Here is a 16,851-nt window from a genome sequence, read left to right as displayed (position 1 = left end):
GGAATAAAGTCTCTCTTAGGCAGTTTATGCTGATAAGCAGACAACCCTGAAAGAAACTAGTATTCAGTTCTAAAACTTGCATTGCCTTCATAGTCAACCCCCCCCCCCCCCACCGTACTTGTATACATAAGTGGCTGCTGGGGCTTAGTATATTTTTGTTAATTTTCTGAGAGCAGTACTTTTCATATGGTGTTTCTCGGGGTCCTCGGATCTCACTGCAGTGCTTTGTGATTGGAATTGGGAGTGGTGACCTGGTGGACCTCGAGGCCTGCATTCTTTGTCTGCTTTGGTTGTCATCTGTCTATACATTCTCATAAATGTGTTGGAAGGCAAAGGCATACACACGTATATTAGATGAAATCATCTAAAATCTTAGTTTTGATGAAAGGGTACTCTCATGATTCAAATTATATATATCAGAACATTGTTGTTCAGTAGGGTTAACTCCTTGTCTTAAGTGTTCTTACATGCCTTTTTGGAATATGCAGTGCTTTTGCCTATAATTTCTGTTTGGATCCAGTGTTAATGACTGTTGCAGCCCATGTCTGTGGAATTATTTTCAGTTGATGATTAGAGATGATGAATTTTAGACTTTGTTTATATGCTGCCAGCCTTTGTGTGATACACAGATAGTGAAAGTGACAGGTTTGGTGCAGGTTGACAAGGATGTGTCTTTTGTACATTGTGTTAGTAATACAGATAAGATTATACTGTGAATCACATTTAATAATAGAAATGCAGAGCTTCTGGATAGAGGCTCCTCAGGCTTTGATTTTTACTATATAATTTTATAGAAAGGCAGCCGAAGTTCCGTACCTAGAAGGTGGTATAACTGAACTTGAATTCAAGACAGACTAAAAATCAGATTCATACTGGGGGACTTTTTCTTTTCTTTTCTTTTCTTTCTTTTTTTTTCTTTTTTCTTTTTTTTTACTATGATTGAGTGTATAAGCACAAACATTTCAACAACATGGGAGATTGTAAAGAAAATGACTCATAAGCATACCCATCTTTCATAACATATGAAGAACTCTTTAGTTCTAATTCCTCTATATATATATGTATGTATGTATGTATTATAGATTTCTGTCCTCCCCTGTTCATAGTCTTAGTTCATGCTGCTGTCATATCTTACTTGGATTGATGTAGTAATTTTCTGACCAGTCTTTCCATCTCCAGTCTTGACCCTATACCAGTTTTTCTTTGTTTGTTTTGTTTCTTAAATTCCACATGTGAGTGAAATCATATGGTATTTGTCTTTCTCTGACTGATACATTTCACTTATTAGCCATATATTCTTTAGATCCATCCATGTTGTTACAAATGGCAACAGTTCTTTTTTATGGCTGAATAACATTCTGTTATATACATATTACACATCTTTATCCATTCATCAATTGGTGGACACTTGGGCTGTTTCCATAGTTTGGCTATTGTAAATAATGCTGCAACAAACGTAGGTGTGTATGTATATATCCCTTTTAATTAGTGTTTTTGTGTTAAATACCCTGTAGTGCAATCATTGGATCATAGGATAGTTCGATTTTTACTTTTTTGAGGAACCTCTGTACTGTTTTCCCATAGTGGCTACACTAGTTTGCATTCTCATCAGCAGTGTGCCAGGGTTTCTTTTTCTTCACATCCTTGCCAACACATTGTTTCTTGTGTTTTTGATTTTTGCTATTCTGACAGATGTGAGGTGATATCTCATCATGGTTTTGACTTTCGTTTCCCTGATGATGAGTGATGTTGAGCGTCTTTTCATGTGTCTGTTGGCCATCTGTATGTTTTCTTTGGAGAGATATCTGTTCACGCCTTCTGCTCATTTTTAAATTATATTATTTGGGAGTTTTTTGTGTTGAATTATGTAAGTTCTTAATATATTCCGGACACCAACCCTTTATCAGATCTGACATTTGCAAGTGTCTTCTCCCATTTACTAGGTTGCCTTTTAGTTTTATTGATTGTTTCCTTTACTGTGCATTTTGATGTAATCCCAATGGTTTATTTTTACTTTTGTTTCCCTTGCCTCAGGAGAGATATCTAGAAAAATGTTGCTACAACCAATGTTAGAGAAACTACTACCTGTGCTGTCTTCTAGGACTTTTATGGTTTCAAGTCTCACTTTTAGGTTTTTAATCCATTTTGAGTTTATTTTTGTGTATGGTATAAGAAAGTGGTGTAGTTTCATTCTTGCATGTAGCTGTCCAGTTTTCCCAACACCATTTGTTGAAGAGACTGTCTTTTTCCTATTGCATATTCATGTCTTCTTTGTTGAAGATGAATTGACCATATAATCATGGGTTTATTTCTGGGTTCTTTATTTTGTTCCATTGATCTGTGTGTCTATTTTTTGTGCCAGTACCATACATAGTATTTTGATTACTGCAGCTTTGTGGTATGTCTTGGAGCCTGGAATTGTTACACCTCTAATTTTGTTCTTCTTTTTCAAGATTTCTTTGGCTCTTTGGGGTCTTTTGTGGTTCCATACAAATTTTAGGATTATTTGTTCTAGTTCTGTGAAAAAATGCTGTTGTTATTTTGATAGGGATTGCGTTAAATCTGTAGATTGCTTTGGGTAGTATGGACATTTTAACAGTATTTGTTTTTCTAGTTCATGTATATGAAACATCTTTCCCTTTGTGTTGCCTTAATTTTCTTTCATCATTGTTTTATAGTTTTCAGAGTATAGGTCTTTCACCTCCTTGGGTAAGTATATATTTCTAGGTATTTTATTATTTTTGGTGCAAATGTAAATGGGATGGTTTTCTTAATTTCTCTTTCTGCAACATCACTGATAGTGTACAGAATGCAACAGATTTCTGTATATTGATTTTGTTATCTTGCGACTTTACTGAATTCATTTCATCAGTTCCAGTAGTTTTTTGGTGGAGTCTTTAAGGTTTTCTATATATATCATGTCATTTGCAGATAGTGACAGTTTTACTTCTTCCTTACCAATTTGAATGCCTTTTATATCTTTTTGTTGTCTGATTGCTGTGGCTAGGACTTTCAGTATTGTGTGAATACAAGTGCTGAAAGTGGACATCCTTGTCTTGTTCCTAATCTTAGGGGAAAGCTCCATTTTTCACCATTGAGATTATGTTAGCTGTGGGTTTTTCATAGGACTTTATTATGTTGACGTATGTTCTTCTAACCTACTTTGTTGAGAGTTTTTTTTTTTTTTTACTGGATGTTGTACTTTGTCAAATACTTTTTTCTGCATCTTTTGAAATGATCTTGGTTTTTATCCTTTCTCTTGTTGATGTGATATTTCATGTTGATTTGCAAATATTGAACCACCTTTGTATCCCAAGAATAAATGCTACTTGATGGTGGTGAGTAATTTCTTTAATGTATTGTGGGACCCAGTTTGCTAATATTTTATTGAGGGTATTTGCATCTGTATTCATCAGAAATATTGGCCTGTAGTTCTCTTTCTTAGGCAGTGTCTTTATCTGGTTTTGGTACAGAGTAATGGTGGCCTCATACATAGAAGGAGTTTGGAATCTTTCTCTTCTATTTTTGGAAAATTTTGAAAACAGTAAGTATGACTTTAAATATTTGGTATAATTCACTTGTGAAACCATCTAGTCCTAGACTTTTGTTTCTTCAGAGTTTTTTCATTAATGATTCAGTTTCATTGCTGGTAATTTTCAAATTTTCTTTAATTCCAGTTCAGTTTTGGGAAGGTTTATGTTCCTAGGAATTTAAACATTTCTCCTAGGTTTGTTGGCATATAATTTTTCATAATCTCTTATAATCCTTTGTATTTCTGTGGTGTCAGTTGTTTCATTTCTGATTTTGTTTGAGTCCTCTCTTCTCTTTCTCACTGTTTTTTATGCACTTGGGTAATGGTTTATCAATTTTATTGGTTTTTTCAGTGAACCAGGTCCTGGTTTCATTAATCTGTAAGAATGATCTTTCTTGATAATTTTTAAATTAGATTTCAGAATTATATAATATTTTTTAATTTGAAATTTTCAGACACACAGGATAAGATAAAATGTGATAGAAATCTAAATATCACCAGGAATAAACAGATATTAATAAAATATAGCTGGAGACTCATTCCCATTTTCCCCTGGGTAATTGGCTCGAAAATTTTTTTAAACATTTGTACTATATTTACATATGCATAAACAATATATGCTGTTATTTTTGTGTTTTCTAAACTTTTAAATGGTATGTGTGTCTTTTGCAGTTCTCTTTTAAGAATTTATTTGTGTTGATACATTTGTTATAATTCCCTGTATCTCCTACAATGAAACATTTTATTTCCTTAATACTATAGTTAGGTAGTTTGCAGTTTTGAGCTACTAGAAAGAGTGTGGTAGTAGATGTTATGGTGTATCTCCTTGTGTATATTATCACAGTTTCTCTGAGGTCGATGTGGGGCAGTAGACTTATTGGGTCATAGCATATACATATTCACCTCTTCTTTGTGATTTTTATTTTCTCCCAAGTGGTTATAACAATTATATTGCTTCTTTCCTCTCAAACTTGTTAATGGTTGTTTCGGTTTGACTTTGATTTTTACAGTTTGATGGGTGTGAAGTAATACCTTGTTTTAATTTGGATTTCCCAGGTTCCTAGTGAGAATGAATACGTTTTCATGTATTTTGACCAATTGGAAGTTTTTGTGTGATTCACCCATTTGTTTTCTTACAGTGTATAGTCATGTATGTGTGTGAGTTCACTATGAATTTTGTTGGTTTTGCCGAGTAAATATCTCAATATATTTTTAGTCTTCACTTTGTTTAATGGGGTCTTGTTCAGGACTTTTTTTTTTTTTTCAATGTTTTGTTTATTTTATTACAGTGAGAGACAGAGCATGAGAGGGGGAGGGTCAGAGAGAGAAGGAGACACAGAACAGGAAGCAGGCTCCAGGCTCTGAGCTAGCTGTCAGCACAGAGCCTGATGTGGGACTCGAACCCACGAGTGTGAGATCTGACCTGAGCCGAAGTCGGAGGCTTAACTGACTGAGCCACCCAGGCGCCCTGTTCAGGACTTTTAAATTGCAGTATAATCATACTTACCAGTATTTTATGTTCTTTTTTTTTTCCCTTTCTTAAGGAACTCATCAGGGTTCTTAAAGTATTCCAGTTTTTTCATAAAATTTATAGTTTCTTTACTCAGTTTTCTGATCCACCTAGAATTTTATTTTTGTATATGGTGTAAGGTTCGTTTTTTTTTAAATTGACTTTTCCTTACCCTTTGTTTTTCTATAAACATTTTTAAAAATCTCAAATCCCCATGAAAATTTTTGAACTTAACCAGTATTCCATTGAAATCACAGATTTGATTTGGAAAATCGACATTGTACAGTACCGATGATTGTACAAAAGCAGATGATTCTCATGCAGCAGCTACTACAAACTTTACATTTGTTGTCTGCCCATGCATTTTCTCACAGTTGACATCAAACAATAGTAGCTTTACCTTCTCTTCATTAAATCTTGCATGAGTGTTCCTTATTGGCAGATTCTGTCCTCGAATCATTGCAGGGTGGGGGGTGGGGGAGCAGTGGGGGGGCGGATTTTGGGAAATAAGTTCTAGTGTAGTTCCAAACTTCTGCCCTGTGATGCAAAGAAGACTACAGAATAGGGTATTGATGGCGCAGATTCCACAGTATACAAGCCAAGCAAGCATAAACAAACATGTTTCTATTTTCCTCCCCTTTTAACATACAAGGTGGCTTGATTGTTGTATACCTTTACCTTCAACTGATATGTTTTGGAGATCTTTTTTAATGGGATGTACATTCATAGTTTTGCTAACTATTGTCAACTGCCCTCTGCTGAGGTTATATCAGTTTATATTTCCACCCATAGTGTGTCACTTCCATTGTTTTGCATCCTAACTTTGCCTCCTGCTCTCCTAATACAAATGCCATTTTATCTTTATTTGGTAAGCTCTTTGTTGTTTAAAGGCTGTGAATTCATTCTGGTAGAAGTGATACCTGACAGTAATGCATGCATGTGCATATACTTAGTTCATCTTACTCTACTGTATTAGGATAGTTGTGCTTTCTCTCTGATTATATCACATTTTATTAAGTATTTATAAACATTTTCTTTGTTCTCCTTTTGTAGGCATGGGCTTTTTCAGTTGTCCGTGTATATCCATCCTTCTATCATAAACACATTGGGTATGTGTTTGTCTCCTTTACTAAACTATAATTCCTTTAGAAAAGTGCTGTGCTGTTTCTTTGTTGGCAGCACCTAGCACATAAGAACAACTCAGTAACTATTGGAATGAGTAATATGTAATTCTAAACAGAGGGTATATGCAGCTTTATAAACTTTTCATTTAGCAAAGTTCATTATGCTAGATGCTTTACATACATGAATATGACTCATTAAATCATTGTTTAGTCTTTTTGCTATTGAGTTGTGTGAATATATATTCTGGATACTAGACTCTTTCAGGTACATAATTTGCATATAGTTTTTCATTCTTTTAGATCATCTTTCCACTTTTTAAAATAGGGTCCTTTGATGCACAGAAGCTTCAGTTTTGGTAAAGCTCAATTTTTCAATTCGGTGTGATATCTAAGAAACCCTTGCCAGGTCTGAGGTGGTGAAGATTTACTCTAAAATTTCTTGTAAGAGTTTTACAGTGTTATCTTATACACTTAGGTCTTTGATCTTTTTTTAATGTTACGAGGTGAGGCTCCAATTTCATTCTTTGGCATGTGTATATCCACTTGTCTCAGCACTGATTTTTGAAGAAACTATTCTTTCCCATTGAATAGTCTTAGCACTCTTATCCAAACTAATTGACCATAGATGTAAGGGTTTATTTTCATCCTCTCAATCATTCTATTGACCTATGTATAGATCTATCCTTATGTTGTACCACAATGTTTTGATTACTGTAGCTTTGTAATAGATTTGAAATCGTCAAGTGTGAGTTTTCTGTGTTCTTGTTTTCCAAGAACGTTAGTACTATTCTGATTCCCTTTTATTTCTGTGTGAATTTTATGAACTGTTTTCCCATTTCCGTAAAAATAGGCTGTTGTGATTTTGATAGTAATGGCATTGAATCTGTAGATCACTTTGGGGAAAATTTCCATTTTAACAATATTAAGCCCCTCTAATCCATGAACCTTTTAAGTTTATTTATTTTGAGGGAGATATAGTGTGAGTGGGGGAGAGGCAGAGAGAGAGTGAGAGAGAATCCCAAGCAGCCTCCATGCTGTGAGCACAGAGTCCAGTGCAGGGCTCGAACTCTCATGAGACCATGACCTGAGCCAAAACCAAGAGTCAGGTGCTTAACTGGCTGAGCCACCCAGATGTGCCCCTCTTTCCACACTGTTTTAGAGTTTTCTGTGTACAAGTCTTGCACCTCCTTGGTTATTAAATTTATTCCACAATATTTTGTGGGTTTTTTTAACACTATTGTTGATGGAATGATGTGTTTTAAAAAATTTTTTTTAATGTGTATTAATTTTTGAGAGACAGAGACAGAATGCGAGTGGGGGAGAGGCAGAGAGAGGGAGATACAGAATCTGAAACAGGTTCTAGGCTCTGAGCTGTCTGCACAGAGCCCAATGTGCGTGGGGCTCAAACTCAAGAGCTGTGAGATCATGACCTTAGTCAAAGTCAGATGCTTAACTGAACTGAGCCACCCAGGCACCCCAGTGGAATAATGTTTTTAATTTTGGATTGTTTATTGCTAGTGCATAGAAAAATCAAGTTTTGTGAGTTGATCTTGCATTTGTTGAAGAACAAATCTTATATTTGTTCATCACTTTTGACAGTTTTTTTGGAGATTCTTTTAGGACTTTCTGTATATAAGATCATATCATCGGCAAATAAGAGAGAGTTTTACTTCTTCCTTTTTTCATAGATTTTTTTTTTTGAGAGAGAGAGAAAGAGTGAGAACAGGTGGGCACAAGTGAGGGAGGGGCAGAGAGAGAAAGAGAAAGAATCCCATGAAGGGCAGAGAGTGAGGGGATAGAGAGAAGCAGAGCTTGTGCTCACCTGATGCAGGACTTGAGCTCACCTGGAGTGGGGCTCGAACTCACGAACTCTGAGACCATGACCTGAGCTGAAGTCAGATGCTTAACCGGCTGAGCCACCCAAGTGCCCCTACTTTTTCTTTTTCAATTTGGATGCCTTTTATTAACTTTTTCATGGTCATTTAAGCTGGCTAGAATTTCCAGCACAGCAAGTGTCAAGAATGGGTGTCCTTGTCTTGCTCCTGATCTAAGGAGAAAAGCATTGAGTCTTTCAGTATTAACTATGATGTTAACTGTGGGTTTTCCATAAGCACTCTTTATCATGTCAGGGAAGCTCCCTTCTACTTTATGGAGTACTTTTATCATGAAGACATGTTGGATTTTGTCAAATACTTTTCATCTGGGCCAGTTGAGATTATTGTGTGGCTTTTTCCCTTCATCTGTTAATTTGGTATATTACATGCATTTTCTTTTTAGTATTTACCATGCTTGCATTCTTGGAATCAATCCCACTTGGTCATGGTTTAGAACCCTTTTAATATGCTGCTGGATTTGGTTTGCTAATATTTTGTTGAGGATTTTGCATCTGTATTTATAAGTAATATTGGTCAGTAGTTTGCTTTTCCTTGTGATGCCTTTTCCTAGCTTTGGTGTTCTAGTAATGTTGGCCTCAAAAAATGTGGATATCCAGTTGTTTGAGAACTGTTGAAGAAAGTATGCATGCATTCCCTCCCTTTCTGTTTTGAGAAGGAGCCACTTTAATTTTCCTTTAAATGTTTGGTAAGCTTCATCAGTGAAGCCTTTTGGTCCTGGGCTGTTCTTTGTTGGAAGGTGTTTGAATACTGAAACAATCTCTTTATCTGTTCCAAGTCTGTTTAGAGTTTCTGTTTCTTCCTCTCTTAACTTCCCTTTCTAGATAGCTGTATTTCCTTAGTATAGATGAATATTTTCCTCTTTATTCCTGTAGATTTTGACTGTATATGGAAGTATTTCTCTTACTCCCTACCTTTTACACAACAGATAGTGTACTAGACACACTTATGTGCATCTTAATTGTTCTCTCTACTTCCAGTATCTTGATCATTCCCCATCAGTTCTTAAGGAGTTTTTACATTACTTTGGCCACTTACTATTTTATTGTCTTATATCCTGTTCCCTCTTGACATCTAGGTTGTTTCTAATCTTTTGCTAATGTTAAACAAGGCTACAATGAATACCCACTTACTACAGTGCAGTTGTGCAGATTTCATAGGTTATGGTTCTCCACAGGACGCTTAAGACACCATGTACAGCTCCAGGACTCTTGGGCCCATCCATGGCTTCTGACCAACTGACTGTAAATTTGGGGTTTCCCACCACCCCCTCATGTTCAGGATTTCCTAAAATGATTCCCACGACTCTGGAGAGTGCTATACTTATAATTACAGTTTTCTTATAGAGATCTGAATCAGCAAAAGGAAGAGATGCATAAGATGAGGTCCGAGAGAGTCCCAAAATCTAAGTCTCTATGTCCTCCAGACATGTCACCTTCTTAGTATGTTGATGTTCAACTGAGCTTCAGTGTCAACATTTTTTATGGAGGTTCAACTTACAGGTATGATAGGTTGATTGATTCGTTATGTGATTAAACTCAATCTTTAGCCCTGTTCCACAAGGTCAGCTGGTCAGATTATGATGACATGGCTCACAGCCGAAACCCTCGAATCACATGGTGGTTCATTCCAGCATTGCCGGCCCAATATGGAACAATCTAGGGGCCAATCATGAGTTACCTTATTAGCATAATCCCAGGTATGGTCTAGGGGCTCACCGTGAATAACAGAAACACTTGTATCACTCAGAGATTACTAGGTTTTAGAAACTCTCAAGTACTCAGGATAAAAGTCAGACAATTATTATTATTTAACACTGACATATATTACTTTCTTCATGTGCAGATACATCGACTATGAGATAAATTCCTCTTCCTCTTCCCCCTTTATTTTCCCACTTTTACATGATTTAATAATCAAAACCAAGGAAAGCTATACTTGAAGTCTTTCTTCCACTTTGAGTCCCACAAGTAAAACTTGTCCAACCCACTCCAAATGAGTAACTGGGTTTTCCTCTGTATCCTTTATGTTTCTACATGCAAATAAAAGCAAGTATATATGATGTCTTTTTCTCCACTGTATAGACTCTAATGTAACTTCCTTTTTTTTCTACTTAAAAATATGGAAATACATTTCTAGGACATATCAGTAGAATATGCATTCACAGTTTGTTTGGATGTTGACAAATTGCTCTCCTACAGAGATAATATTAAGACATTTCTGTCTAGAGTCTGGATAGTTTCAGACTTCGTGATCTTTGCCAGTTTGAGAGATGAACGGTTGTTTATACATGTAGCTTTATTTAAGAATTTCTCTTATGAAGTTGAACATCTTTATATGTTTGCACATTTGTATTTCCTTTCTAATGTATTGTTTCTATTCTTTACCTAGTTTTTAGGGGAGTGGTTTTTCCTGTTTAATGTTTTTAAATGGTTAAATCTATGAATATTTTATGGCTTTCTACATTTTTGGGTTTTCCCTATTAGATTATTTTAATGAAACTGTTGTGTGTCTTTTTCTTTCATACTTTGTCTCTATCTTTTAAAATTTAGTCATTTTAGTGTACGGTTTTGTGATATCTTACAAATGTATCTAATGACTACTGCAGTTGAGACATAAAACACTTCCATCATCCCTAAAATTTACTTGTGCCCTTTTGTATTCATCGCTTCCTGAGGAACCCAACTCTTGGCAACTTCTTTACTCTGTCCTTAAGGTTTTACCTTTTGCAGAATGTCATAAGAAGTTGAATCATTAATTACATAGCCTTTCATTTAGCATAATGCATGTAAGATTTATCTATGTTGTTGGTGTGTTCAGTCATTGATTGCTGCTTTTTCTATGACTAGGTCATTTTCTATTACATGGATTTACACAGCTTATTTACTCTCTAGTTGAGGAATATTTGGGTTATTTCCAGGTTTTGGAGGTTATGAGGAAAGCCAATATAAGTGTTCATGTACAAGACTTTTGTGAGCATAAATTTTTATTTTATTGGTTTCATACCTAAGAATGGAATTATTGAATTATGTGTTAATTATATGTATAATTTTAAGAAACTGGCAAGTCATTTTCCAAAGTGGTTGTACCATTTTGCATTCCCACCACTAATTATGAGAATTATAATTGCTCTGCCTCTTCTCCAGCCTTCAGTATTGTCAGGTTGTGTGTTGTGTGTGTGTGTGTGTGTGTGTGTGTGTGTGTGTGTGTGTTTTGAGAGAATGCAAACAGGGGAGACGGGAAGAGAGAGAGAGAAAGAGAGAGATAGAGAATCTTAAGTAGGCACCATGCTCTGCATGGAGCCTGATGTGAGGTTCAATCCCACGACCCTGGGATCATGACTTGAGCCAAAATCAAGAGCCGGATGCTCAACTGACTGAGCCATGCAGGTGCTCCAAGTCAGGTTTTTTGCTTTTTGGTTTTTTTTTAAAGTCATTCAACTAGGTGTGTATTAGTATCTCATTGTGCTTTAATTTGAATTCTCCTAGTGTTTAGTGTCTGTATATTGTCTTTTGTAAAGTGCCAAGCTGTTTACATCTTTGCCCCTTTTAAAAATTGGGCTTTTCTATTAATGAGTGATACGAGTTGTTTATTTTGGATATAAATCGTTTGTCAGATATCTGATTTGCAAATATGTTCTCTTAGTCTGTGGCCTGTATTTTCATTCTTTTGATGTGATCTCTTTCAAAGAGCAGAATTCTTTATTTTAGTGATTTTAATAAGTCACTATGTTTGTCTGTGGATTGTACTTTTGATATTATCTGTAAGACATCTTTGCCTATTCCAAGGTCACAAAGATTTCATCCTGGTTTTCTAGAAATCTTATAATTTTAGATTGTATGTTTAGGTCTATTATCCAGTTTTAAATATTGTGTTTGATTTTAACTAGAGGTGTAAGTTTTTTGTTGTTTTGTTTTTTACTTGCCGATGTCTTTTCTGGTTGTTCCACAACATTTTTTGGGAGGATTATTTTTGTTCTGTTAAGTGGCTTTTGTGTCTTTGTCAAAAATCACTTGACCTTATATGTGTGCATATATTTCTGGACTCTTTTGTTCCATTTCATCAGATCTAAATGTCTGTCTCTCTTTCATATCACATTGTCTTGATTACTGTGGCTTTCTCGTAGTGTGAATCCTCAAACTGTATTCTTCTGTTTTAATATTGTTTTGGCTCTTCTATGTAAATTTTGCCTTTCCATATAAATTTTTAAATCACTGTATTCATTTTTGCAAATACCACTAGTGTACTTTGATTGAGATTGCATTGAATCTGTAGATTAAATGTGGGAAAATTGACATTTTAACAATATTGAGTCTTTGAATCCATGAATATGGTTTCTCTTCATTTATTTAGGTCTTTGATTTCCTTCAGTATTTTATAGTTTTTAGCATACAGATTCTGCATATATTTTTTAAATTTGTAACCTTAGTTTTTCAGTTTTGGGGGTGCTTTTATAAATGCTACTGCTTTTAAAATTTTTTTGATTTCCAGTTCATTGGTAGTATGTACAAATATAATTGTTTCCATGATTTTGCTGAACTTATTAAATACAGAAACTTTTTTAGAGATTCCATGGAATTTCCTACATAGATAATCATGTATGCTAATACAGGTAGTTTTCCTTCTTTCTAAATTGTATGCCTTTTATTTCTTCTTTTAGCCTTATAGCAGTGGCTAGGGCTTCCAATACGATATTGAATAGGATTGATGAGAGCAGGCATCCCTGCCTGTTTCTTGCCCTCAGGGAGATAGCAGTCCGTTTTCTAGTACTTTTATAGTTCCTTTAACACATATATTTCAGTACAGTGATCACGTAGCAAAAAAACACTATTAATATTTTTTCCAGATGGCTTCCAGTTTTCCTGATACCATTCATGGACTAGTGCACCATGTGTATGTATGTCCATGTCCCTCACTCACTTGACTCCACTGCTTTGTTGTTTACTTTTTACTTGTCTTTTTATAGAAGATGAGCATTTTAGGGCAGAATAAGAAATGGTGCCTCCCCTCAAGGAACTTATGTTGTAAATAATTGGTATTAGGTTAGACCATATGAAATTACCATTTTTAATATTTTATCTGTAAAATTTTGTTTAGTTGGGACCCAAACAGTAAAATAAGAAAAGAAAATGAAAATTCTCTTCTGCTGACATGTCTAATTATCGGTGTGAGAAATGTTAGTGCATGAGAAATTGTCATCACTGTTGTATGTTTATAAGCAAAGCCCAGAGCTGAAGATACTGATATAACTGAGATACAACCCCTGCCCTTGAAAGGAAACCTTTTCATGGAAGAGTGTCATTACAGTATTTAATTAAATGTGTTTAATTTTGTGGTCGATCTGTCATTATATTTGTAAATTTAATCTCAGTTTGAATCTACTTATGATCTTAGATTCATGCTTCTCAGTGTCTTGGATTATAAATAAGACACTTTGGCAGTGATTTCTGTAGGTTACTGAGAAGCTTATGATAATTTTATGTGAAAAAATAACATACATTGTTCAGTTTGATGTGACAGTTATTTCAGTTACTTGGTATCTTGTAGATTTCTTTTGAAATAACTTAGTATTTTAAAAAAGAGGCATTATAAAAACAAAAATAAAGACATTAAGGAAATAATATAAAAAATATAAAACTGTTGTAGTTCCCTACTCTAGTTTTTCGTGTAATTTTTTATTATAAATTATATATGGAGGGAAACTGTTATCTTTTTGTGTTATGTGTATTTGTATAATACTTAGGCTCTCAAGCTGGTCTTTTACTTCTCTATATTACAAGTCTGGAAAAAGGAGTGTATGAGAGACTGTGTAAACTTCATGAAGTCAGAAATCACTCTTGTTCACTGTTTCATTCCTTGCACTTAGCACATAAGTAATTATTAACAAATGATTATTGAATTAGTATTGATTAGAGTTAGAAAATGTAATTTTTACATGAAATATGTTGATTTCAGTTAGAAGTAAAAGTGATTATAATCACATGTTGCTTGATAAGCATCAAGAGAGTTGCATAGTTTTTGAGGCAATTAAATTGTATTGGTAAATCTATAGTAACAGAAGAGTATTTCAATTAGTTAATCAGGAATTTGCTCATGGTATTGTTTTGAGCTCGACTATTAACAAACTCAAATATAACTTAAAATATAACCTAAAACCCATAAAGCACCGTTTTTTCATTTGAAGCTCTTGTTTAAGATACAGGACTCAGAAAACTACCTTTGCATTGGTAACAGTACAATAGAAGTACTCAGGAAATTTACTCTCCTTTGTATTTACTGCCACCAAATGGCAAATTAATAATATTACCTTGTCATAGAAGACATACTAAAGGTAATGCCCTTTAATACTGTTTTGGCAGCATTAATTTGTTCAGATAGAGTTTTGACAAGGGAAGAAAAAACACATTATGTTTAGAACTGTAGCTAGGCTCTTGGGCGGCTCAGTCGTTAACCATTTGACTTTGGCTCAGGTCACGATCTCACCATTTGTGGGTGAGAGTCCTGCGTTGTGGGTGAGTGCTGACGCTCAGAACCCGGAGCCTGCTTCTCTCTGCCCCTTGCCCCACTGACGCTTGTGCGTGCAAGTGCGCGCTCTCTCTCCAATATAAATAACCATTAAAAAAAAAAAAAAAAGAACTGTAGCTGAACTTCTAACCAGAGTGAATAGAATGGTTTCTGTCTATATAGGCATTAGAGCAAAGCAGAAATCACTGTGACAAAGATGATAAAAACTGATAACTCAGACCTAATAAGAAATATGTTTGACCATATATTTTTATAAAGAGAATTTAATTCTGATCTTTGTTCTTTCTAGTTATTGTATCTGAGAATGATGGCTCCAGAATATATTAGGCTCAATTTTATTTATTTGAAGATAATCCATTTCACTAAAAATAGTATTAGGATTTCTGGAAAAATTGTTACATAAGAGTGTAAAGAAACAGAAGCAACCCAAATGTTTAGTCTTAGGAAGTCAGTTAAATACAGTAAGGTTTTACTTTTTAATTTAATGTTACATATTCATTAAAAGTGTAATAGAGGAATATTTGAGGAGGTGGATTTCCCCGTTGTTGAATGGAGAGAGATGGGGAGAAGCAAGTTACTAAACAGTATATTATTATAACAGTTTTTTAAAAAGTACGTTTATCTTTGGGAGATATTATTGTGATTTCTTAAACTTAATAATGTATTTCTAAAATGAACGTTTTTAAATGTTCAGAAATTATGTAGACTGATTATTTTATACTTCATAGACAGTTTCTTAGATTAAAACATTCCCATGGAAGCATGTATTATATATTCATTTATTATAGTGAATATATTTGAACAGTTTCAGGGTTTTTTTTTTTTTAATAATTAAAATGTCTTCTTGTAGGCAATTTTGACTCAGACTTCACTTTTTGAGTCTCTTCTAATTGGCTTATATATAAACAAAACCTTTACAAAAACTCTGCCTTGTCAGACAGATTAATAATTTCTTTTCTTGACAGAAGGGTAAAACTTCTGAATTAGTAAGATTTTGAATATGATCTCATAATTCAATGTTTTGTTAAGGTGCTAGTTCTATTTATAACATAGCCCTTCATTTCTAGGGTCAGCATATTCTTGCTTTTGATATCTGTTTTCTGCCACAGGCCTGAGATTGGAATTGAAGCAATACAACTACTGCTTCCACCAGAGGAAAATAGTATGGGAATTCCTATTATGGTAGGTTATTTTCCAGTAGTCTCTCTACAATAATATAGGCAGCTCTCTTAATTCGTTAGTTTGTTGGTATTTATGCCTCATCATAAATTAAACAGTTTTTCTACATAACTATATGTGAATACTTAGTGTCAGTCAAAATCTTTTGTTGTGAACATTTTGTTTAAAAGTGTGGTGGTCCCTGTATTCCTGGAAAACGTATTTATAACAACTTAATTTGAATAGATGTTCAGTGGAGGGGCTTAAAAATCTAATTTAAGATCTCTGTGTTGTAGTTTGGAGAAGAGAATATGAAATAGCTGAAAATAATGGTACTGTAGTTACTTTTTTAAAACTAGTAAATTACTAGATGTCTTCATTCTTCTCTTGTCAAGTTGTATGCATCATTTTGCTCGTAGCTCATTCTCTTACATGTTCTGTGTTTGTGGTGCACTCTGTAAACATCAGCCATTCATTAATCACTGGAGAACCTCAGTTAATGTGAGTGACTCCCATGTTTTTAGTGAAAGTAATTTAAAAATCCCATAAAACTTAGGGGTGTTAGACTTGAGTTGCTTGTGAAGACAGTATAAACTGGTTTGATATCATTGGCATTGTTTATTAGGCTTCTTATTTGAAACTCAAACATACTGAAAAGTTGTATAGAGAGGAAAAACCTATGTCCCAGTATGTGGATTCTTTACTATTGTCAAGTTTCAACTTGCTGTACTTTGTTTCAAATATTTTTGATCCTAAATGGTAATACCATTTGATATTAAGTAGACTCAATGCAAAGTTGTTTTATGACCAAACAAATCACCCATACTAGGTTTTTGTTATAATTTGTTCTTAAATTTTTTTTTGTTTTTTTTTAAAAAGAAAAGGTGATTACAATGCTATTGTGTTGATAGCTGAAAGATTTTATCCATCTGTATTCTGGTAGGAGTGGGACAGAGTATTGGGAAAACATTAGATTGTGTTCTTCAAATTGAAATAATTTTGATGGCATTAAATATTCATATTCTCTTGAGAGAGCTAACCAGTTGTGACTCTTTACTTGACCTTTCAGAATTATCTACTAAATTATCACTTTAAAAAAACACACACATA

General features: G+C 34.3%; 1 protein-coding gene across 1 annotated transcript in view; it reads left to right on the top strand.

Moving 5' to 3' along the window:
• The first annotated feature begins 15,698 nt into the window (after nucleotides 1–15,698).
• The window catches only part of ANKRD28 (ankyrin repeat domain 28), a 158,602-nt gene continuing 157,449 nt past the window's right edge, over nucleotides 15,699–16,851 (top strand). Inside the window, exon 1 of the mRNA XM_029940315.1 lies at nucleotides 15,699–15,765. Coding sequence (XP_029796175.1) covers nucleotides 15,748–15,765 — 18 coding nt within the window. The 5' untranslated portion in view covers nucleotides 15,699–15,747. The remainder of the gene's footprint in view (nucleotides 15,766–16,851) is intronic.

The sequence above is a fragment of the Suricata suricatta genome, chromosome 5 (genome assembly GCF_006229205.1).
Source record: "Suricata suricatta isolate VVHF042 chromosome 5, meerkat_22Aug2017_6uvM2_HiC, whole genome shotgun sequence".
Lineage (NCBI taxonomy): Eukaryota > Metazoa > Chordata > Mammalia > Carnivora > Herpestidae > Suricata > Suricata suricatta.
The sequence above is the reverse complement of the archived record's forward strand: the minus strand, read 5'-3'. Positions and strand labels throughout refer to the sequence as shown.